Source organism: Rhinoraja longicauda, chromosome 24, assembly GCF_053455715.1.
Source record: "Rhinoraja longicauda isolate Sanriku21f chromosome 24, sRhiLon1.1, whole genome shotgun sequence".
NCBI classification, from domain to species: Eukaryota; Metazoa; Chordata; class Chondrichthyes; order Rajiformes; family Arhynchobatidae; genus Rhinoraja; species Rhinoraja longicauda.
Window position 1 is genome coordinate 5,053,976 of NC_135976.1, and position 25,338 is coordinate 5,079,313.

General features: G+C 42.0%; 1 protein-coding gene across 7 annotated transcripts in view; it reads left to right on the forward strand.

The window, feature by feature from the left end:
- LOC144605393 (suppressor of tumorigenicity 7 protein homolog) overlaps positions 1 to 25,338 on the forward strand; it is a 144,843-nt gene that overhangs the window by 93,407 nt on the left and 26,098 nt on the right. For 6 of the 7 annotated variants that reach the window (XM_078420572.1, XM_078420569.1, XM_078420568.1 and 3 more), the window contains one exon: positions 16,932 to 17,082. In XM_078420572.1, coding sequence (XP_078276698.1) covers positions 16,932 to 17,082 — 151 coding nt within the window. Of the gene's footprint in view, positions 1 to 16,931; positions 17,083 to 19,713; positions 19,828 to 25,338 lie in introns of those variants that run through there. The other variant, XM_078420573.1, reaches the window with a different exon arrangement.

The window sequence follows — 25,338 nt, forward strand, 5'->3', positions numbered from 1 at the left end:
TTGCCAAAATCAACTGTTTGGAACATCATTAAGAGGAAAGAGAGCACTGGTGAGCTTACTAATCGCAATGGGACTGGCAGGCCGAGGAAGACCTCTACAGCTGATGACAGAAGAATTCTCTCTACAATAAAGAAAAATCCGCAAACACCTGTCCGACAGAGCTGAAACACTCTTCAGGAGTCAGGTGTGGATTTGTCAATGACCACTGTCCGCAGAAGACTTCATGAACAGAAATACAGGGGCTACACTGCAACATGCAAATCACTAGTTAGCCGCAAAATTAGGATGGCCAGGTTACAGTTTGCCAAGAAGTACTTAAAAGAGTAACTACAGTTCTGGAAAAAGGTCTTGTGGACAGATGAGATGAAGATTAACTTATATCAGAGTGATGGCAAGAGCAAAGTATGGAGGAGAGAAGGAACTGCCCAAGATCCAAAGCATACCACCTCATCTGTGAAACGCAGTGGTGAGGGTGTTATGGCCTGGGCATGTATGGCTGCTGAAGGTACTGGTTCATTTAACTTTGATGATACAACTGCTGATGGTATTAGCATAATGAATTCTGCAGTGGAAAGACACATCCAATCTGCTCAAGTTCAAACAAATGCCTCAAAACTCATTGACCAACGGTTCCTTCCACAGCAAGACAATGGTCCCAAACATACTGCTAAAGCAACAAAGGAGTTTTTCAAAGCTACAAAATGGTCAATTCTTGAGTGGCCAAGCCAATCAACCGGTCTGAACCCAATTGAGCATGCCTTGTATATGCTGAAGAGAAAACTGAAAGGGACTAGCCCCCAAAACAAGCATAAGCTAAGGATGTCTGCAATACAGGCCTGGCAGAGCATCACCAGAGAAGACACCCAGCAACTGGTGATGTCCATGAATCGCAGACTTCAAGCAGTCATTACATGCTAAATACTAAACATGTCTACTTTCATTTACATGACATTGCTGTGTCCCAAACATTATGGTGCCCTGAAATGGGGGGACTATGTATAAACACTGCTGTAATTTCTACATGGTGAAACCAAAATGTATAAAAATGGCCTTTATTAAAATCTGACAATGTGCACTTTAACCACATGTGATTTCTTTCTATTACAAATCTCAAATTGTGGAGTACAGAGGCAAATAAATAAATGATGGGTCTTTGTCCCAAACATTATGGAGGGCACTGTAAATGTTAAACAACTGCAGCTGAGGGAAGTACAGAGAAATCTATAAGTGTTCTTGGGCATGAATCACAAAATGTTAGCAGACGGGTGCAGCAGCTAATTAAGAAAACAAGTAGCACATAGCTCTTTATTGCAAATAATGTTGGAGTTTAGATTCAGATTTATTATTACCTGCATCAGGGTGCAATGAAATTCCAAATGAGATTTGCACGAAGCTCATAGAGTAAACAGGAAAACAGGCCAATAATGTTTGCAAGAATAAATTGTCGATACAATGCATACATAGGAATAGGGAAGTTTTGTTACTATTGCACAGGGTGTTAGTGAGGCAGTGCGTGGAGTACAACGCACAGTTTAGGTTTCCCTACCCAAGAAAGGATACTGAAAGTGGTCCAAAAGAAATTCAACGGGCTAATCACTGAGATGTGATCATTGTCCTCAAGAGAGGCTAAAGAAGAAGGCCCTGCATTTTTTTGGCGTTTGAAAGAATGAAGTGTGATTTTATGAAGGGTGAAGGATGTATAAGATCTCAAGGGGCCGAGACATTGCTAGATATTGAGATATTTTCATGAGTGGGAGAGTCATGAATGCGGGGACAGAGTCTCAAGAAAAGGGACTTTTATTTAGAACTGCTGTGCATAAAATTTTCTTTTTGCCGAGGGTGGTGAATCTCAACTTATCCTTTCGCCTCATTGCTAATTGATATTGCAATAACGTCAGTAGTCAAAGGTAGAATGGATGGAACTGGACATTTCCAGAGACATTTACAACTACCCTACCATTGCAACTGTCTCGGATGAAAGGGGTTTTGTCTCCATGTGCTTACAAGGTGCTTGGATAATCCAGCTGTGAAACTGTTTTCAGAGAGTATTGCTGCTTTCATGATATTGCTGGAGCCAGCTATTCATTTCAGTTGTGGGTTGTTTTTTTCTGCTACTCATTGCCAGTCACAGATCCCTTGCATTATGTGCCTTATTTTTGCAAAAGATGGTGTAATCCGCTGTGTAGTAGTCACAGCAGGAGCTGGGGCTCAACATCAATAGGGCTGCCAGCACCTGGGCCTCAATTTAAGCTGGACCCTACACCCCCCTCCCCCCGCCCTCCCCTCCCCAGCTTAAGCAATGACCAACAGCAAATTGGTCCAAAGAGAATTATTTGATCTTTATCCATCTAACAACTAATAGCTTCCAGCTTTGGCTTATGCTGCACAGGCAGAGCACCACACTCTTCATCAGCTTTAGTTGCACCATACAAAATGCTGCACAAATGCTTCTCAGGACTTCTGTTAAATAATCCTGTCTACTGAATAACTTTGCTTGGTTATTCTTGTTGAATGTAGAATTTGCGTAAAGCAGCAAAGGGCTAAACACATCAGAAAATTGTTCATTTTATAACTCTTAACTTTTTGGTACTGGTAAAGCTGAGGTGTAGCAAAATAAGGTCACGTTTAGTAGTTATTCACATGAATTATGTTCACAGCTCAAAATAGGAAATGTGTATTTGGTGCAAATTGCAAGTTTTGAACTCATAGAGGGTATGAATTTATGGCTGAGGGGCTGGTGCAGAGAGCAGGGATTTAGATTTCTGGACCACTGGGATCTCTTCTGGGCTAGGGGTGACTTGTACAAAAGGGACGGGTTACATCTTAACAGCAGGGGGACAAACATTCTGGCAGGCAGGTTTGCTAGTGTGACACCTGTGGCTTTAAACTAAGTAGTGGGGGGGAGGGGTTAACAAATTGTGAATATGAAGATGAGGTAAAAGGGAATACAGGAGATATTGCAAAAGACTCTCGGAAGAATGGGAACAGAAGTTCTAGAGGGGAAAAAAAATTAAGGGCAGGGCCAATTGTGACCGATGTGAGAGGGGAGGTAAATACAGAAGTTAAAGTGTAGTACTTAAATGCGCGTAGTATAAAAAATAAAGTGGATGAGCTTGAGGCTCAGTTAGTCATGGGCAAGTATGATGTTATCATATCATCATATATATACAGCCGGAAACAGGCCTTTTCGGCCCACCAAGTCCGTGCCGCCCAGCGATCCCCGTACATTAACACTATCCTACACCCACTAGGGACAATTTTTACATTTACCCAGCCAATTAACCTACATACCTGTACGTCTTTGGAGTGTGGGAGGAAACCGAAGTCCTCAGAGAAAACCCACGCAGGTCACGGGGAGAACGTACAAACTCCTTACAGTGCAGCACCCGTAGTCAGGATCGAACCTGAGTCTCCAGCGCTGCATTCGCTGTAAAGCAGCAACTCTACCGCTGCGCTACCGTGTCACTGAGACATGGCTACAAGAGGACCAGGGCTGGGAACTGAATATTCAGGGGTACACAACGTATAGAAAAGACAGACAGGTGGGCAGAGGAGGTGGGGTTGCTCTGATGGTAAGGAATGATATTCATTCCCTTGCAAGGGGTGACATAGAATCAGGAGATGTTGAATCAGTATGGATAGAAATGAGAAATTGTAAGGGTAAAAAGACCCTAATGGGAGTTATCTATAGGCCCCCAAACAGTAGCCTCGACATAGGGTGCAAGTTGAATCAGGAGATAAAATTGGCGTGTCAAAAATGTAATGCTACGGTGGTTATGGGAGATTTCAACATGCAGGTAGACTGGGAAAATCAGGTTGGAAATGGACCCCAGGAAAGAGAGTTTGTAGAGTGCCTTCGAGATGGATTCTTAGAACAGCTTGTACTGGAGCCTACCAGGGAGAAGGCAATTCTGGATTTAGTGTTGTGTAATGATCCTGATCTGATAAGGGGACTAGAGGTAAAAGAGCCATTAGGAGGCAGTGATCACAACATGATAAGTTTTACTCTGCAAATGGAAAGGCAGAAGGGAAAATCGGAAGTGTCAGTATTACAGTATAGCAAAGGGGATTACAGAGGCACGAGGCAGGAGCTGGCCAAAATTGACTGGAAGGAGGCCCTAGCAGGGAAGACGGTAGAACAGCAATGGCAGGTATTCCTGGGAATAATGCAGAGGTTGCAGGATCAATTTATTCCAAAGAGGTGGAAAGACTCTAAGGGGAGTAAGAGACACCTGTGGCTGACAAGGGAAGTCAGGGACAGCATAAAAATTAAGGAGAGGAAGTATAACATAGCAAAGAAGAGTGGGAAGACAGAGGATTGGGACTCTTTTAAAGAGCAACAAAAGTTAACTAAAAAGGCAATACGGGGAGAAAAGATGAGGTACGAGGGTAAACTAGCCAATAATATAAAGGAGGATAGCAAAAGTTTTTTTAGGTACGTGAAGAGGAAAAAAATAGTCAAGGCAAATGTGGGTCCCTTGAAGACAGAAGCAGGGGAATTTATTATGGGGAACAAAGAAATGGCAGACGAGTTAAACTGTTACTTTGGATCTGTCTTCACTGAGGAAGATACACACAATCTCCCAAATGTTCTAGGGGCCGGAGAACCTAGGGTGATGGAGGAACTGAAGGAAATCCACATTAGGCAGGAAATGGTTTTGGGTAGACTGATGGGACTGAAGGCTGATAAATCCCCAGGGCCTGATGGTCTGCATCCCAGGGTACTTAAGGAGGTGGCTCTAGAAATAGTGGAAGCATTGGAGATCATTTTTCAATGTTCTATAGATTCAGGATCAGTTCCTGTGGATTGGAGGATAGCAAATGTTATCCCACTTTTTAAGAAAGGAGGGAGAGAGAAAACGGGTAATTATAGACCAGTTAGTCTGACATCAGTGGTGGGGAAGATGCTGGAGTCAATTATAAAAGACAAAATTGCTGAGCATTTGGATAGCAGTAACAGGATCATTCAGAGTCAGCATGGATTTACGAAGGGGAAATCATGCTTGACAAATCTACTGGAATTTTTTGAGGATGTAACTAGGAAAATTGACAGGGGAGAGTCAGTGGATGTGGTGTACCTCGACTTTCAGAAAGCCTTCGACAAGGTCCCACATAGGAGATTAGTGGGCAAAATTAGGGTACATGGTATTGGGGGTAGGGTACTGACATGGATAGAAAATTGGTTGACAGACAGAAAGCAAAGAGTGGGGATAAATGGGTCCCTTTCGGAATGGCAGGCAGTGACCAGTGGGGTACCGCAAGGTTCGGTGCTGGGACCCCAGCTATTTACGATATACATTAATGACTTAGACGAAGGAATTAAAAGTACCATTAGCAAATTTGCAGATGATACTAAGCTGGGGGGTAGTGTGAATTGTGAGGAAGATGCAATAAGGCTGCAGGGTGACTTGGACAGGTTGTGTGAGTGGGCGGATACATGGCAGATGCAGTTTAATGTAGATAAATGTGAGGTTATTCACTTTGGAAGTAAGAATAGAAAGGCAGATTATTATCTGAATGGTGTCAAGTTAGGAGGAGGGGGAGTTCAACGAGATCTGGGTGTCCTAGTGCATCAGTCAATGAAAGGAAGCATGCAGGTACAGCAGGCAGTGAAGAAAGCCAATGGAATGTTGGCCTTCATAACAAGAGGAGTTGATTATAGGAGCAAAGAGGTCCTTCTACAGTTGTACCGGGCCCTGGTGAGACCGCACCTGGAGTACTGTGTGCAGTTTTGGTCTCCAAATTTGAGGAAGGATATTCTTGCTATGGAGGGCATGCAGCGTAGGTTCACTAGGTTAATTCCCGGAATGGCGGGACTGTCGTATGTTGAAAGGCTGGAGCGATTGGGCTTGTATACACTGGAATTTAGAAGGATGAGGGGGGATCTTATTGAAACATATAAGATAATTAGGGGATTGGACACATTAGAGGCAGGAAACATGTTCCCAATGTTGGGGGAGTCCAGAACAAGGGGCCACAGTTTAAGAATAAGGGGTAGGCCATTTAGAACGGAGATGAGGAAGAACTTTTTCAGTCAGAGAGTGGTGAAGGTGTGGAATTCTCTGCCTCAGAAGGCAGTGGAGGCCAGTTCGTTGGATGCTTTCAAAAGAGAGCTGGATAGAGCTCTTAAGGATAGCGGAGTGAGGGGGTATGGGGAGAAGGCAGGAACGGGGTACTGATTGAGAGTGATCAGCCATGATCGCATTGAATGGCGGTGCTGGCTCGAAGGGCTGAATGGCCTACTCCTGCACCTATTGTCTATTGTCTATTGTGCTCAGTAAATTGTAATGTCTGATTTGCTAATTGTTGTTTGCATTCCTCTTTCTATAGCTTTCATGGTGACCCCTAAACTGTTTGTTCCAGGGCCGCCAATGAAATAATGCGAGCATCGATCTTCACTACACTTGATAGGCAAATGAGCCAGGGGGATATGAGAATTTATTTTATGCTTGTTAGCCTCATGGTTGTATTGACTGACTAGCCAATAAATGGCATGACCCTTAACAGCATTGACGTACAGAGGGATCTTGAGTCCAAGTCCATAATTCCCTGAAAGTGGTGAAGAAGGAATGTGGTATGCTTGCTTTTATAGGTCGGGGCTTTGAGTATAAGGGTCAGGATGTCTTGATGCAGCTTCATAGGGCTTTAGTTAGGCCGCACTTAGAGTATTGTGTGCAGTTCTGGTTGCCCCATTACAGGAACGATGGACGCTTTGTATAAGGAGCAGAGGAGGTTTCCTGAAATGATGCTTGGTTTAGAGGGTTGGACAGACTTGGATTGTTTTCTGTGGAACTCCAGAGGTTGCGATGTCCTGATAGTAGTACATAGAAATATGAGAGGAAGGGTAGACAGTCAGAATCTTTTTTCCAGGATGGAAAAATAAAATAGCGGGCATAGATTTAAGGAGAGTGGGACAAAGTTTAAAGGAAATGTGCAGGGCAAGTATTTTACAAGGGGGAGAGTGCTTCGAACGTGCTGCCGGTCGAAGCACCCACACACTAGTGGCATGTAAAAGACTTTTGGTTAGATGTATGGATGCGGAGAGAGACGAGTTCTGTGAAGGGAGGTAAGTGATGGTCTCTGGCATCATGTTTGGCACAGACATTGTGGGCCAAAGGGCCTGTTCTTGTGCCGCACTGTTTTATGTTATAAACAAATAAGAAAAAAAGTGAACAAGTCGCTTAACTTTGTCTAAGCTAGGCAAAGTTGCTTAATGTTGATGGTGCTATTTTCTCAATGCTTTGATTGAATGGTCTTACTGGGTATATTAGCATCGGATGGTGCCACTGGCCAGGGTACTCATTTGACTGGCTGAAAGGTTATTGGATAGTTGCAGAATAGAGGGAAAAAATCATGTGCCATCTTCCTTTTCTTGTCATAAGTATGAAATAGACTCTTCAGCCCAACTTGACCACGCCGACCAAGATGCCCCATCTATGTTTGGCCAATATATCTCTCTAAACCTTTCTTATTTATGTACCTGTCCAAATGTCTTTTAAATGCTGTTGTGGTACCTACCTCAGCTACCTCCCCTGGCAGCACAGTCCATATACCCACCATCCTGTGTATGATAAAGTTGCCCCTCTGTTTCCTATTACATTTTTCCCCTTTCACCTTAAAACTATGTCCTCTGGTTCTCGATTGCCCTACTCTGGGTAAAATACACTGTGCATTCACCCAATTTATTCCTGCATGTGGTAAGCTTCATAAAAATGGATTAGAACTGTACCAGAAAGTTAACAATGATTTTGATCGTTGTTACATTGAAAATATTCCATTAAAACTTTATTGAATCATGGGTCTAATTTTTGCATTGGACCTATTTTGGATTCTGATTTTGAGATTTGAACGCCTTTGTTTCCTCAGAGGCTCCTGTGGTTAAGTGTGAAGATTTAACCAAACAGCCAGAGGATCCATGTTTGTCAAACTCAAACCTATTCTTATGGAGTTAAGCCATACATCGTCCTGAAATAAAATGCGCTTCAGGGTTTCCACTAAATAGTTCCGCTTTGCACAATTTTCTGCTTAGTTATTGTTGCTGAACCCGCCAGCTCAGTGGCACAGCTTGCAGAGTTGCTGCCTCACATCACCAGGTGCCTGGGTTTGATCCTGACCTAGGGTCCTGCCTATGTGGAGCTTGCACATTCTCCCTATGACCGTGTAGGTTTCCTCTGGGTGCTGCGGGTTCCTCCCAAATCCCAAAGACATGCGGGTTTGTAGTCTAATTGCTTCTATGAAGTTTCCCCCAGTGTGTGGGGAGTGGATGTGAAAGTGGGATAACATACAACTAGTGTGAATGGGTGATCGATGGTCAGCATGGACTCGGTGGGCTGGAGGGCATGTTTCCATGATGTATCTCTAAACTAAACATGGGTAAAGCATGCCAGTATTGAAATACCAATGTGATATTTTAATTTTATGACTTGACTCTTTTTGGCTCTGCTGTTAAGATAACATGCAGAAAAATATTTTTTGCATTGGTACTATGGTGAACCAGTTGGGTTTATATAACAATATGAATGCTACTGTATTATGAATTCCATCCATGTTCTCCAGGGATGCTGCCTGACCCGCTCAGTTACTCCAGTACTTTGTGTCTTTTTTTTCAGCATATTACAATGCCCAGTCTGTCCACGCACTGAATCCAACCAAGCTAATTTCCCATATAGATGACTACAGGAAATGTAGGTAGAGAGTGAGAGTCATGGGAGATTTTACTTACCCTCCAAATCCAGAAGTGTAGTGAAAATTTATGGCACCATTCAGGTTGTCCAAGCTGAGGTCAGGACAGCCTCCAAGTAAAAATCTAGAACCTTTCCAGTTTTTAATCGCTCATTGTCCTTTTAGTTTTTCCACTGAGCCACGGAAGATTTTGGGGACATGAGAAGAAATATATTAAATGGAATATTCCTCTCTGAAATCATCCATTAATTTTGAACAATCTAAATCACCCCCGCCGCTGTACTCGCCCCGCCCAACCGCTGTACTCGCCCGGCCGCTGTACCCGCCCCGCCGCTGTACTCACCCCGCCTCTGTGGGGAGAGGGGGTTGGGGGGGAGTAGGGTTGGGGGGGACATGAACCGTTGTGATTTGCTGTTGAAGACCACTGGAGCAAGTATGTCTTCAATTAAATTAGGTATGTGCAGTTTTTTTAAATGAAACTCTTTCTTCATAACTTAGTCATACATTTTTTGACCATTGTTCTTTTATTCAATACCAAGAGAATTGGGATGTGTAAGGAAAAAGCAAAATAGAAAAAACAAAACAATTTTTTTTTTGTTGTAAAAAGTATTTCTGTTCAATAACCTTTCTATAATAGCAGAATATACTCATGATCGGCCTGACATTGTACATGTAGTCCAAGAACTACAGACTGTTGGAAATAATAGTCGTTTTTCACACGTGAATATAGCGCAACGCTTACACGTATTTGGCGTGCATAGTTTTTTTTGCTGAAAAGTTGCATTACGTGCCATACTATGAATTTTGATGTAAAATTCTGAATTTTAGACATCAAAATACTGAATTTGTAAAATCAAATGTTGGGAAGTCTGCATAATCATCATTGCTCGTATGGAGCACAATAAGTAGAGAATTATTTATTCCATTGCTATCAATGCAAATAAGGTTTATTTTCTTGCAATAACATGTACCACATCAGAACAGAAACGAAGGAATTATTGTCACTTGAAGTCTCAGTGGGAATACCTTCACCACAGGGGCAGTGATCAAAGTGATGGCTAATCCTCAACTTCTCAAGGGCAGGGGGAAATGAATTTTATATATTAGCTTTGATATGATAAGATTGAAGCAATTTGAAAAATCTTCAATTTGAAGGTAGCTTTTAAGCTTTTTAATGAGTATTTTATTGCAATGTTCTTTCTTGTTGGCAGCAATTCTATCGATCATCCTCTAGTTAATTAGAGTATCCCATATTAAAAGGCCATTCAGGCCCAGTGAGCTGCAGTCCCTGCAAAGACTATTTATTCAGCCCCAACCCGTGTACTCTTGTTTTTACCTTGAGTATTTATCATGTTTCCTCTTCATCTAACCTACCCCATATGTTGGCACGTTCCATATTCTTAACATGCTGTGAATCAAAAGGTTTCTCCTGAATTCTCTTTGTATTATAGATCACCCTGATTCTGATTTCGCCCCAAAATATATTTAATCTACCAAATCCTTTTATTAGCTTTAAAGATCTCAACCTTCTCCTTTCTGGAGAAAAGAGACCTTGTGTATTCAGTCTTTTCTGATGAGTATGTTTTCTCCGTTCTTGATTATTCACGTAGATCTTTTCTGCAGCTTCTTAAAAAGCTTTCATAATCTTTTAATAACGTATTGTTGGACTGAGTGCCTGTGTCGTACTCCTTATCACAATTGACACCCAGATTGTCATCTCGTAATGGAATGAAACTGTGTTGATGATTTGAGGCGAAAGATTTGTACTCAATGGAATGAAATTGATTGGTGTTGCCACTTAATGGGAAATCAAAGTCAGCACCATGTAAAATGGCGTGCTGTTCTGTGTTATTGCCAAAGACCAGTTCTTGTGTACTTCCCACTTATCCCTCACCATCCTAAACTGGGAGTAACAAAAAATAAGGAAACTAGAAAAGGGAAGAAACAATTTGAAACCTGCCTATGTACATGTAGGCAAAGAGCACAAGTCATTGATACAGTATCACACTCAGTGTTTTCTCAGAGCGTTATTCTCTTTCCCTAAACTATATGTCTATTTATCACTGACTTTTCAAGGATGTGAAAATAACACAGTATGTAGGAGGTCATGAGTTATGGCCTTTGGGAGCCCCTTTTGGAGGTTTTCGACATCTGTGGTAATAAGGTATATAGTAGGGAAGCAGCAGCCTTGAGAGTCAGAGTGTGGATTTGAGTGTCTAATCTTTGACAAATACAGCTGTTTCATTAAGTAGATATGAATGACTGTAACCTTGAGGGGTCTGTGTTTATCCCAGTGTGTGCCCATCTCTCAAAACAGTGTTGGCAGAGAAAGCTCATTGCAGAGTGAAATTGGTTGTTGTGTGCATGACTGATCAAGCACCTCACCTCTTTGGCTGCAGACAGGCTCAGATAGTGTGTCTTACTCTGCACCCACTGTGCCTTTAGTGAGAAAAGAGCTGATGAGGGAGAATTTTATTTGAAATGATAGAATTTTTGTGTATAAAATGCATATGCACAAAATTGCAGAACTTTTAAATGGTACCAGTTGGATTTCTTTTATCTTGTGATCTCAGTGGATGTTTTTGCTTCTGATTAAATCAGTAACTGTAAAATTGGCATTCTTATAGCATTAATAATTCAGCAATTGAAGTACATTTTTTATGAGTGGTCTAATATATTTTCATAAATATTCCTCAACCCCCTTGCCAAGGTGCTGTATTTTGTTTTGCACAGTTGAGCCTAATTAAGCAAATGTATGAGGTTTTTTTTGGCTTCCGTTCTCAAGAAAATGGCATAATGCAGTCAAAGCCACAATCACGGCAAAGCGGGTGAGGAGTCAGACCAGAGGTCAGGTATTCAGGCAAGCTTTCCCACAACAACTTAAATGTCCGTCAGTGATCCTTGCTCTGTAAAACAGACTGAAGGGGGATTAGTCAGGATTAGCGTCGGTATTAGCCACCTGAGTGTAGGTCTTAATGCTCCAAGGGAACTTACTGAGGCAGTAAATCTACTTTATCTAAAGGGGGTCTCAGAAATCTTGAGTGCATTCCTTAAGAAAATGAATCTGGAAACTTCTCAGTGTGAAAAACGGATTAGTAAATAATCCTATCGTTTGTGACATTTCCCAAAACAAGATGCATTAGTCAAAATCAAAAAAGCTATTGATGCTGGAAATCTAAAATAAAATCAGAAAATGCTGGAAATACTCAGCAGGTCAAGCAAGCTGCATTGGTAGAAAGAGAAACGGAGTTAATATTTCAGGTCAAAAACCCTTCATCTGAATGCTAGAAGAGAAATGGCAGTGAAGTCGACAAATAAAAACTTTTTATTTAAACTGCAGACGACTGGAAATCTAAATTAAAAACAGAAAATGCTGGAAGTACTTAGCAGGTCATGCTGAATCTGTGGAAAGAGAAACAGGGATAATGTTTCAATTTGAAGACAGTGCATTATTTACTGTCATTTCTGTACTTTCAACCCCCACAATCCTGAGGAACTATTTGGCAAGAGAGTGTTCAGATGAGTGTCCAATTCAAGCCACCTTCTTTACAGAGATTAAACCTCGTGTTGATTTAGAAATGGGGAAACACTGATACTGAGTCCTTTCATCTCCTGCTTATCCATTATTTGTGAAGCCTACAACAGTTATTCATGAGGCACAACAGGCTCGAATGCAAAGTAAAGCAGATGTAAAGCAAAAAAAAAAGTGTTTGAGATTTTAAATAAAAAAACAAAAATATTGGAAATGCTCAGTAAGTCAGGCAGCATCTTTAGTGAGAGAAACAGTTAACATGTCAGGTTGATCACTGACATGATCAGATATCTGCTGAAATGTTTGACTTCACCAATGAAAATAAGTTGTGAATCGTTTATGTGATCAGACCAAATGTTAGCTCCATATCCATGACCATCTCTTAGACAAATGGCTCAGTAACGTTTTACAGGTGCTTCCCCCGGCGCACGATACTTCGACTTGCGATATTTCGACTTCGCGATGGTGCAAACGGCAGTGACCTGTAATGAGCCGCAGCTCGCTTACAGCCACATGATCGCGTGTATTAAATGCATTTCGACTTGCAATATTTTTGGTTTCCGATGGGTTTCTCATAAGCATAAGCTGAGGAGCACCTGTATCTGGTGTTTTTAACCCAAGGTAAATATCAAACAACATTTGATGCTAATTTAAGTGTTTAATCCAGTTTTTTTTAAATGTGGAAATAAAAAGTTATTTTATGGTATCATAAATTTCTAGCATCCATGGTTTTTACTTTTTGCTTTCTAATTACATTAATATAAAGGGAGTGGGTCGAGTTGTAAGGAAACAATGCTGAACACTCTTGCCAAACTGGTGTTCTGTGTTGTGAGAGATGGGGAGAGGGGTTGATAACTCTAAATAATGCATAGAGGGTCTTCAAAGTGAAACAATTCTCTTCAATGGTTGGAATGGTCCTCTATGATTTGAAGATATTTATTTGGAAGCCTTTATGCTTGCTTTTACCTGGATGATAATTTAGGCTAGATTTCTAGCCTAAGGTTGTAGAGGTTGTGTGAAATCAGTTTGGAGTGAGATGGTGAAAAAATTGCATAGTTTGGATGAAACAATTGTCAGAAGTCTTCAAGGTTCTGAAAAGGTTCTGAAATTGAGTGGAGACGCTTCATATGTGGCCTCCTGTACATTGGCGAGATTTTGGCGACTGTTTCACTGAACACATGAGCAGGGCTGTAATGCTGAGGTTTTATAGGGCACTGGTCAGACCCTATTTGGAATACAGTCTACACTCATTATTACAAACCTCTAGAATGGATCTCAATTACTGGGGACTGAGACTCTGTTCGAGATGGTAGCTGGTGGGTGACTCGCAGTGCAGGTTGGGCGACGGAAAGGTGGCGGCAGGGAGAGAGCAAACAGTGAAACACTCTTGAGGAGCATTGCTTTGGGCATGGGTTTGCAGTGGCTGCAACAAAGCGAGGTCCTGGGGTGTTGGTTGCAGACGCAGCGCACGTCACTGATGCTGCGTTGCCCTGGCAACGCGTGCCTCACTCACCTGGTAACAGCGCAAGGCTCCCATTGCGCCGCTTCTGCCGGGTTACCCAACAAGCTGGCATGTTTCCAGCTGCAGGAGCGGAGACAGCGAGCAGCGTGATGGCGACGTGAGTCCCGGACCCGTCCCCAGTAAACCACATGTGCATCCCCGACCTGTGAATCGCCCATGGCTTATTCACGGCACCACGTTTCTCCTCACCCAGCCTTGTTTTAAGCGAGGCAGTCTTTACCCCACTTAGCTATGGCGGATAATCAGCAATAGCGGACACAATTCCCTCCCCCTATGGTTTGTCGTGATGAGGGTTTGATGTATGGTGAGCAGTTTTGCGCTGAGGAGGGATGTGCTGGCGCCTCTGGGCCTGTACTCGCTGGAGTTTGGAAGTATGCAACTTACCGAATAATGAAAAGTCAGGATATAGAGTGGGTGTGGAGAGGATGTTTCCACTGGTGGGTGAGTTTACGACCAGAGGGCACAGCCTCAGAACAAAAGGACTTATCTTTGGAAAGGAGATGAGGAGTAATTTCTTTAGCCAGAGGGTGGTGAATCTGTGGAATTCGTTGCCACAGGCGGCTTTGGAAGCCAAGTCTTTGGGTATTTTTAAAGTGGAGATAGATAGGTTCTTGATTAGTAAGGGTGTCAATGGTTGCAGAGAGAAGGCAAGAGAATGGGGTTGAGAGGGATAGATAGATAGGTTTTTTCCAAAAGCCATTTGCAATCTAGCATTATATTCCAATTATTTATTCGACAGTCAGAGTACAAAACAAACCTTTCAGGCTGCGTTTCTCCAATCTTCACAGCCAGTCAAACAACATCTATGATTGTCCTGCCCATTTTGCTCCTTGCAGTCGATCATAAATTGTGTAGTGATAACTTTAATACGGAAACTGTGACTCAAAATGGTAACAATTACATTCTCTTTTTTTTTAGCTCCTTTATATTTAAAAGGAAATCAAACTGTCATATATTCATGGAGATCTCATTAACGATTCTCATTAAAAGTACTTCATTGAATGTAAAGTGATTTGAGTTGGCTGAAGTGATGAAAAATTCAATGGAAAAACTTGGTATTTGTATGCCAGCCCTTTTGAAGAGAAATGTGCCTAGCTACGCTTCCCCTAATCCCTGCAGAATTCTCACTTTAGAATATTTATTCAAGTTCATTTTGTCACAAGAGTGTTACACTCCCAGAGGTTTGGAATTTTAGATGATCTTGCAATGCTACTTCTTGGAGAAGAGCATGGAATTCTCCAAGTATCCAGACCAATGTTTATCTCTCAGCCAACATAACTAACACAAGTTTTGTGATGATTCATCTCAGTGCAATGTGATGGATTTTGTTCTTTGAAAATTTGATGTTATGCTTCCTACATTACAGCACCGTGTCATTATGTAGAAATAAAGAACTGCAGGTGCTGGTTAATACATAAAGGGACATAAAGTGCTGGAGTAAGGGTCTCAACCTGACACATCACCTATCCATGTTCTCCAGAGATGCTGCCTGACCTGTTGAGTAGATGCAACAGGACTGAGATTGTAGAGGAGAGAAAACCTGTACAAAGAAGTGAGAGGATGGGGTCAGGCAGTGCCTGGCTGGTGTTAAATGAAGTCAGATGGGGGAGTGGGGTAGAGTTGGGAGATGGTGGCTGTTGGTGATAGGTATTGACAGGTAAGGAGAAAAGAATGGAACACATGGAGCCAGGTGAGGGGAGAGGACAGTGGAGGTAAAGACAGAAGCTGGATGGCTATAAGTGCAGTGATAACCATTTATAGAATATGAAATAATTTGTAACAGGAAGTACTGAGAAGCAAAGGATGAAATTGGTAAAGTTTTTCATTGACATACATGGTTGATTGAGGGGAGAGCCGACCTGGCTCACACGCTGCGGAGCCGGGAAATCGGTCCTGTAGAAGGAATCCGCCAGGCCCAGCCCTGCTCGTCCCCAAGGACCAGAGAACAAGAGGAAGCTGGAGTGAGTCAGTGTTACCTTCTGTGCCCTCGGGATGACGGTTTGCTGGCCGATCCAGATCGAGACAAGAGCTGGAGACCCTGCAGCAGCCAAAATGCGCGGACCGGATGTGTCCTTCAGCGGCACAGAGTGGTGGAGCAGCGGTGGAGGGCGCCTTTTGCTGCGCTTGACCAGGCCGGCCCTGCAACTTAGCTGCACTTAAAGCAACTTGGACTTTGAAACTGCTGCCAAAACCGTGCGACTCTTGTTTATAGTCTCAGTGGACTATTTCTATACACTTTGTATTTAATCAGGGATTGTGCTTATGTATAGTTATACGTTACTGAACTTTTTGCAAAAGGAATTTCACTGTATCTCTATCTATATATATATATATATATATATATATTTATGGTAATAAAGACCCATCGAACTATTGAGTTTAATAACATCCATCCTGTAGGAGGGAAACCAAAACTGTACACAGTATTATAAATGTGAGCTTACCAACATCTTGTACAACTGTTGCAGGCAACTAGTTAAGAAATAAATGTAATATAAATCAAGGTTTCAAGATTATTATTATCTTTACATTGTCACTGTTTTCGGTGTAGTTTCTGAGAGCAAATAATTTTGTTCAGGAATTATTAGTTTCTCTACATAACATGGCCATTTATGGCAACCCAAAAACCTCTGGATGTATGGAATGATGAGAAATAGGAGTCGGATGAAGAGGGGACATTCAAGAGATCGTAAAGTGAATGATTTTAAAATGAGTTCAAAGGAATAAGATTGCTTCAAGACTAAAAACACTAATTTCATATCATATCATATCATATATATACAGCCGGAAACAGGCCTTTTCGGCCCTCCAAGTCCGTGCCGCCCAGTGATCCCCGTACATTAACACTATCCTACACCCACTAGGGACAATTTTTACATTTACCCAGCCAATTAACCTACACACCTGTACGTCTTTGGAGTGTGGGAGGAAACCGAAGATCTCGGAGAAAACCCACGCAGGTCATGGGGAGAACGTACAAACTCCTTACAGTGCAGCACCCGTAGTCAGGATCGAACCTGAGTCTCCGGCGCTGCATTCGCTGTAAAGCAGCAACTCTACCGCTGCGCTACCGTCTCACTGGAGTAAAGTTAATTTCTCTGGAGTAAAGTTAATTTCTCACTGGAGTAAAGTTAATTCTCACTGGAGTATATTAATAATCAGTGTTTCTTTATTTTCTTTATTTATTTTCCGCAGTATTTACTAGAAATGAAAAGTTTAATTTTACCACCGGAACACATTCTGAAGCGGGGAGACAGTGAAGCAATAGCATATGCTTTCTTTCACCTTCAGCACTGGAAGAGAGTGGAAGGGGCCCTTAACCTATTACACTGCACGTGGGAAGGCAGTAAGTATCCTTCTGCTATTTGTGCCAAAACTAAATCAGTGTGATTTTTCAAGTGATCTTATTTAATTGGATCGGCTGAGCATGACAAGCTTCATGCTGTTTTTGTAATGAAGATTGCAAAGGTTTTCCCTGCTTTCTAAACCTGTCTGATGTGATTCTTTGTGTGGAGATAATCTTCATCAAGACTTTGAGACCTTTTTGTTCAACAAAATTGAACTAGTAGTTTATTTTTGGTACCAGCCTTGCTGGCTGTTGATATTTTAACAGCAATATAGATGTTCCAATTTGCTTGTGAATTTGTATACTCTATTTATATACTCACCTTAGCTGACCTAAACAGTTTTTCACTGAAGATAGACACAAAATGCTGGAGTAACTCAGCGGGTCAGGCAGCATCTCTGGAGAAAAGGAATAGGTGATGTTTTGGGTCGAGACCCTTCTTCAGACTGAGAGTCAGGAGAGAGGGGAAGTAGAGATATGAAAAAGTACAAAAATAAGTGAAAGAAAGGTATGAAAAGGCAGATCAAAGCCAGCAATGATCATCAAGGAAAGGTGAAGCCCACAATGGTCCATTGTTGGCTGTGGAGAAGATGATAACGAGTGGATACAAACAGTGAAACTAAGCAGCATGACAGTAAAACTAGTAAGACGATTGGGGAGGGTGGGTAGGGGGAGAGGGAATGCAAGGGTTACTTGAAGTTAGAGAAATCAATACCTTGGTTGTAAGTTGTCCAAGCGAAATATGAGGAGCTATTGCTTCTTTTTTCATTTGGCCTCACTCTGACAATGGAGGAGGCCTAGGACAGAAAAGTCAGTATGGGAATTGGAGGGGAGGTTAAAGTGTTTGGCAACCGGGAAATTGCGTAGGCCCAGGCAGACTGAGAGAAGCTGTTCATCGAAACGATCATCCTGTTTGCGCTTGGTCTCGCCAATATTTAGGAGTCCACACCTAGAACAGCAGATGCGGTAGATGAGGTTGGAGGAGATGCATGTGAACCTCTGCCTCATCTGAAAGGACTGTTGGGGTCCATGGATAAAGTCGAGGGAGGAGGTATCGGGACTGGTGTTGCATCTCCTGCAGTTGCAGGGGAAAGTACCTGGGGAAGGAATGCCTTGGGTGGGAAGGGATGAATTAACCAGGGAGTTGCAGATGGAATGGTCTTTGTGGAAAGGGATGGAGATGGGTAGATATGACTAGTGGTGGGATCCCGCTGGAAAATGTGGGAGGATTATGTGCTGAATGCGAAGGCTGATGGGGTGGTAGGTGAGGACCAGGGGAACTCTGTCCCTGTTGCGATAGGGGGAGGAGGAGCAAGAGCGGCGCTATGGGATACCGAGGAGACGTGTGAGGGCCTTATCCAGGATTGAAGAGGGGAACCTCAAGTCCTTCAAGAATGAGGACATCTCGGTGGAACACCTCATCTTGGGAGCAGATGCGGCGTAGATGGAGGAATCGGGAGTAGGGGATAGTCTTTGCAGGAGGCTGGAAGAAGTGTAGTCTCGATAACTCTGGGAGTCAGTCTAAAGAAGGGTCTCGACCCGAAACGTCACCCATTCCTTCTCTCCAGAGATGCTGCCTGTCCCGCTGAGTTACTCCAGCGTTTTGTGTCTATCTTAGGTTTGTAATAGACGTCGGTTAATAGTCTATCTCCTGTGATGGAGACGGTGAGATCAGGAAAGGGGGAGGGAGGTGTTGGATATGGTCCATGTGAATTTGAGTGCAGGATGGAAATTGGTAGTGAAGTTAATGAGTTCTGCATGGGTGCAGGAGGTAGCACCGATGCAGACATCAATGTAGCGGAGATAGAGTTCAGGGATAGGGCCAGTGTACCCCTGGAACTGGGGTTGTTTGACGTACCCTACAAAGAGGCAAGCATATCCAGGGCCCTTTCACCGTATCCCTGTACACATACCAATAATAAGCTAATATCAGTACCATTTTTAATTTATCATAGAGGCTGGTTTTAAACTGTATCATAAGTCACCATGCACATCTTTTCTAAGAGACGTGGAATAAGTATCAAATATAGTAAATCTTGCACATGTCTCACGTCATTTGACAGGCTTAAAGTCTGCAGGAGAAAAAATAACATTTGGTGACTAGAAATAAATGTATGCATAATTATTGACTGCAGGTGTCTAGGTACATTTAGATCCATTAGCTGCAGTGGAGCCTACTGTACAGAGGTGAATACAAATAAAGGGTGATTACTAGAGCATTCATTCACGACTAGTCACCAAAGAATATTTCTCTTCCTGCATCTCCCATTTCTCAAGTGTAGTTTGCTGTTGCTTTAGTCATAGAGAAAAATATGCATCTTTCATTTTAATATCTAAACATTTCTCATCTACAGTGCCCTCCATAATGTTTGCGACAAAGACCCATCATTTATTTATTTGCCTCTGTACTCCACAATTTGAGATTTGTAATAGAAAAAAAATCACGTGGTTAAAGTGCACATTGTCAGATTTTATTAAAGGGTATTTTTATACATTTTGGTTTCACCATGTAGAAATTATAGCTGTGTTTATACATAGTCTCCCCATTTCAGGGCACCATAATGTTTGGGACACATGGCTTCAAAGGTGTTTGTAATTGTTCAGGTGTGTTTAATTGCCTCCTTAATGCAGGTATAGGAGAGCTATCAACACCTAGTCTTTCCTCCAGTCTTTCCATCACCTTTGGAAATTTTTGTTGCTGTTTATCAACATGAAGACCAAAGTTGTACCAATGAAAGTCAAAGAAGCCATTATGAGACTGAGAAACACGAATAAAATTGTTAGATACATCAGCCAAACCTTAGGCTTACCAAAATCAACTGTTTGGAACATTATTAAGAAGAAAGAGAGCACTGGTGAGCTTAGTAATCGCAAAGGGACTGGCAGGCCAAGGAAGACCTCCATAGCTGATGACAGGGGAATTCTCTCTATAATAGAGAAAAATCCCCAAACACCTGTCCGACAGATCAGAAACAGCCTTTAGGAGTCAGGTGTGGATTTGTCAATGACCACTGTCCGCAGAAGACTTTATGAACAGAAATACAGAGGCTACACTGCAAGATGCAAACCACTGGTTAGCTGCAAAAATAGGATGGCCAGGTTACAATTTGCCAAGAAGTACTTAAAAGAGCAACCATAGTTCTGGAAAAAAGGTCTTGTGGACAGATGAGACGAAGATTAACTTACATCAGAGAGATGGCAAGAGTAAAGTATGGAGGAGAGAAGGAAGTGCCCAAGATCCAAAGCATACCACCTCACCTATGAAACACGGTGGTGGGGGTGTTATGGCCTGGGCATACTGGCTGAAGGTACTGGCTCACTTATCTTCGTTGATGATACAACTGCTGATGGTAGTAGCGTAATGAATTCTATAGTGTATGGACACATCCTATCTGCTCTAGTTCAAACAAATGCCTCAAAACTCATTGGCCGGCGGTTCATTCTACAGCAAGACAATGATCCCAAACATACTGCTGAAGCAACAAAGGAGTTTTTCAAAGCTAAAAATGGTCAGGTCGTGAATGGCCAAGTCAATCACCCGATCTGAACTCAATTGAGCATGCCTTTTATATGCTGAAGAGAAAACTGAAGGGGACTAGCCCCTAAAATAAGCCTAAGCTAAAGATGGCGGCACGGTAGCGCAGCGGTAGAGTTGCTGCTTTACAGCGAATGCAGCGCCTGAGACTCAGGTTCGATCCTGACTACGGGTGCTGCACTGTAAGGAGTTTGTACGTTCTCCCCGTGACCTGCGTGGGTTTTCTCCGAGATCTTCGGTTTCCTCCCACACTCCAAAGACATACAGGTATGTAGGTTAATTGGCTGGGTAAATGTAAAAATTGTCCCTAGTGGGTGTAGGATAGTGTTAATGTACGGGGATCACTGGGCGGCACGGACATGGAGGGCCGAAAAGGCCTGTTTCCGGCTGTATATATATGATATGATATGATATGATATGGCTGCAATACAGGCCTCGCTGAGCATCACCACAGAAGACACCCAGCAACTGGTGATGTCCATGAATCGCAGACTTCAAGCAGTCATTGCATGCAAAGGATATGCAACAAAATACTGAACATGACTACTTTAATTTACATGACATTGCTGTGTTCCAAACATTATGGTGCCCTGAAATGGGGGGACTATGTATAAACACTGCTGTAATTTCTACATGGTGAAACCAAAATGTTTAAAAATGGCCTTTATTAAAATCTGACAATGTGCACTTTAACCACATGTGATTTTTTTTCTATTACAAATCTCAAATTGTGGAGTACAGAGGCAAATAAATAATCGATGGGTCTTTGTCCCAAACATTATGGAGGGTAGTGTATGTTGTTAATGATACACCTTGCTGGAAAATAAATTTACTTCTTTAAGCCAGTTTATTCTGAATAAATAAATAGCCAGAGTGAGCATTCTGGAGATGAATGAAGCTTAAAAAAGGAAAGCAGGTTATGTTTGTAAGATCCCATGGATCCCCAGCTGAGCTGTAGAAGTCAGATGGAGGTTATAGATGTCCAGAACTGAGGTCCTGAAGCCATTCCAACAATTGATGTCATGAACTGGTAACTTGACACAAACTTGATGTTTTGTTAAGGAATTCTAAAAATGTGATTTTTGGATATGGGTGACCAGGCAAGGCTAATGCTTATTGCTCACCCAATTGAAAGAATCTATGAATAATTGTTCAGAACAAGAGTACCAGAGAGGATCGCATGTTGTTTCCCCCGGTCACAAATGAAATAATTGGGTTTAATAACAATCCAGGAGCATCAGTGATCACTTGATACTGCTTAGGTAGACACAAAATGCTGGAGTAATTCAGCGGGTCAGTCCCCAACTGTACTTTATCCAACGCCAAAATTCTCCTCTTGGTACTGCTTGGTTTATTGAACACTGTTGTACATTTTGTCATGATGTCGTTTGAACGGGCTGGCTCCAAACACTAGTGTATTCATTGATTGGATATCGTTACCTAGACAAGTGAACAAACTATTTAGATTTTAGATTTAGAGATACAGCGCGGAAACAGGCCCTTCGGCCCACCAAGTCCGCGCCGCCCAGCGATCCCCGCACATTAACACTATCCTACACACACTAGGGACAATTTTTAAAAAAACACTTTACCCAGTCAATTAACCTACATACCTGTACGTCTTTGGAGTGTGGGAGGAACCTGAGCCTCAGGCGCTATATTCGCTGTAAGGCAGCAACTCTGCCACTGCGCCACCGTGCCGCCTCCTGTTGTAGGAGGGCAGCTGATATAAGATATATGCAAGCAAATATCTGGTGCATAAAGAGGGTTTTTTTGTTATCCTATCCTGTCATTTGAACCCTTGGATGTCTGAGTAAATGCTCAAGAAGGGTCTCGACCCGAAATGTCATCCATTCCTTCTCTCCGGAGAAACTGCCTGTCCCGCTGAGTTACTCCAGCATTTTGTGTCTATCTCCCATTGTTGAGGTTGGGTAAATATTACATATGCCTGTCTGATACCTCTGAACAGATTGCCAATGGGACTGTTCACCTGTAATAGGGAACAAAAGTATAGAGTGAAGTGGTTATGTTATTGAATTAATAGCTGGGCGATAATCCAGAGTCCCAGAGCATCAATCAGTGAATTTGAGGTGATTTAATAGCAATGAAATATAAAATATGGGGTTTGTAAAATTAGCCATAAAAAAAAAAGTGATGCCCAAATCATCTTTAATGAAAGCACCCTTTCCTTACATGGTCTGTCACCCTTTCCTGACATGGTCTAAATTGGCTCTATTCATCTTCCGGAGTGAGATGTTTTCATGACAACCCTCCTTTTATAATTGCCAACCGTATCAATGATGTATACATAATTAAAAATATATTGCATGAAAAAAAGGTTCCCTGGACACCAATCTCTGTCAATGCTTCTTGGAAAGACCACTCAAACAGAAGGATTTTCAACATATAAACCATTATCTTCTGGTTAATCGTAGTGTGGAAGAAAATAATTAGCAAAAGTTGTGCATTTGTGTAGTATGTCCAAAATATCAAGTGCATCACATAAATTAATTGTGTCAAATCTATTAACCATTATTCTGCAGACAAACTTGGCAGTCATTCAGCACATAGTGAAATCCCATAAACAGAAATGAGAGAATTCAGCTGGTGGTATTGGCCAGAACAATGAAATTAATTTGGTCAGCTCTCTGAGAGAACCTTTAGTTCCTTTTTGATTGAATAGTTCTCCATAGATTCGCGTATGTTAATTTAAGTATAAAATCTTTCATAATCCCAGGATGTCTCAAACACTTGGGAAACATTTTGGCACTTTGGAAGAGATGTTACTGTGGGAATGTGGGAATCAGCAGTTAATTTGAGTACATCTAGGTTCCCCACATAGTGAAATGAGCAGATAAGCTACTTTAGGGATGGTGACTGAAGGATAATCATTGGCCTTGGGAACGGGAAGATCACCTCCACTGAGAATGCAATTGGGTCTTGTTCGACTTGTTTTGTCAACTTCAGATTTATTAGAGAGGTAACAGATTTGGGAAAATAAATATCAAATGAAAGAATATTAAACATTTAAAAATCTAAAATGCCTTCGAGAGGAGAGGAAGAACTGTGATGGTATAATACCTAAGCTGTTTTTATATCCTCTCTCCAAACATTCACCTTATCCCCTTTCTTGTAAACAAATAACCATAAATCACTGTTACTCAGGCAATCCCATCAGTACCTATCCACTCTTCTCCACATAAACACACTTCTATTTCCTTCCTGTACACAGAGCCCAAGGGCGCTGTAAACACGGGCCTCAAAACCTTGATTGAAGGTAATTTTAGCTCGTGGGGTGATGGGCGAGTAGATGATTATCTTGGAGGCTGGGGGGAACTTTAGTTTTAGGATGTAAATTTCATTGCCTTTACTTCTTAATCCTAATGACCGCTAATCAACAGCTGTTAAAAAACACTCAAAGGATTTCTTTCGAATGGATTAGTTTTATTGGGATGTTTTTAGCATGTGCTAGCAGATGCATTATATGAGCAATGGATTTGTTAGAGTTTTGTTATGTACACATGAATTAGTAGGAATTGATATCTGTTCAGTTGAGACAAGTGCAGTTATATGTTTTTCCCAGCCTATTTAGGAAATTTAAATGTATAATTTTCCTCTATGGTAAACTGCTAGATAATATGTCCATAGATTTTGCAACAATATTATGAGTTAACATATTAACTGGGTTTGATTTGAAAATTGAAAATTTGATTCTTGTTTACTCTTTATACATATCTGCAATCCTCTATCCTTTCTTGTAACTTCTATATAATACGCATTCTCTCTTCCCTTTCTCCTCAACCTTTTGGACTGTCCTTTTAACCTACTACACCCCCTGGTGTGAAAACCACTTCCTAAATTTCTCCTCTACCTGCCTCTGAGACCCCCCTTTTTTATTCCCAATACTGAGTTGCATGAATCCAATCAACACCAGAGTAAACCAGGCCTTAACAGAAAATGTACACCGTCGAGATATGTAGGAAGGGACTGCAGATGCCGGTTTAAACCGAAGATAAACACAAAAAGCTGGAGTAACTCAGCGGGTCAGACAGCATCACTGGAGAAAAGGAATAGGTGAGGTTTTGGGTCGAGACCCTTCTTCAGACTGAAGTCTCTGAGGCCTAAAGAAGGGTCTCGACCCGAAATGTCACCTATTCCTTTTCTCCAGATATGCTGTCTGACCCGCTGAGTCACTCCAGCTTTTTGCGTCTATCTTAAGTACATCAAGTCAATCAGCAATCAGCATCAGAAAGTGACCTCTCATTTTATTTTATGACCTACAGTGGCTTCTGTTCCCCCAGCATCTCTGAGGTCTCTTCATTACACATAAATGCCTCTGTAGTTTTGTTCTTCCTATCTCTGCAACTTAATATATGATTGTAATCCTTTTCCCATCTTTTCTCTGAACTCCAATATACTGTACATTCCTTTTCCCCAACCTCTTCATTTGGGGCAGTCCTTTCAGCCACCCCCCCCCCCCCAATGTAATGGAATCTACTTCATAAATCTTTCCCTGCCTGCATGTGAGATCCTCCTGAAACCTATGGTTGTTGTTCATTTGACATGGAAAGCTTGTACTGGGGTGTCCAGTCAGTCAATCCATTCAGTGGCATCCTGTGATGCCAAGTGCAGAAGTGGAATGACTCTACAATGAATTTCAATGTGTGATGTGATCCATGAAATGGGAGTCATGGCCGCAGTGCATTTTGGATTGTCTTCTA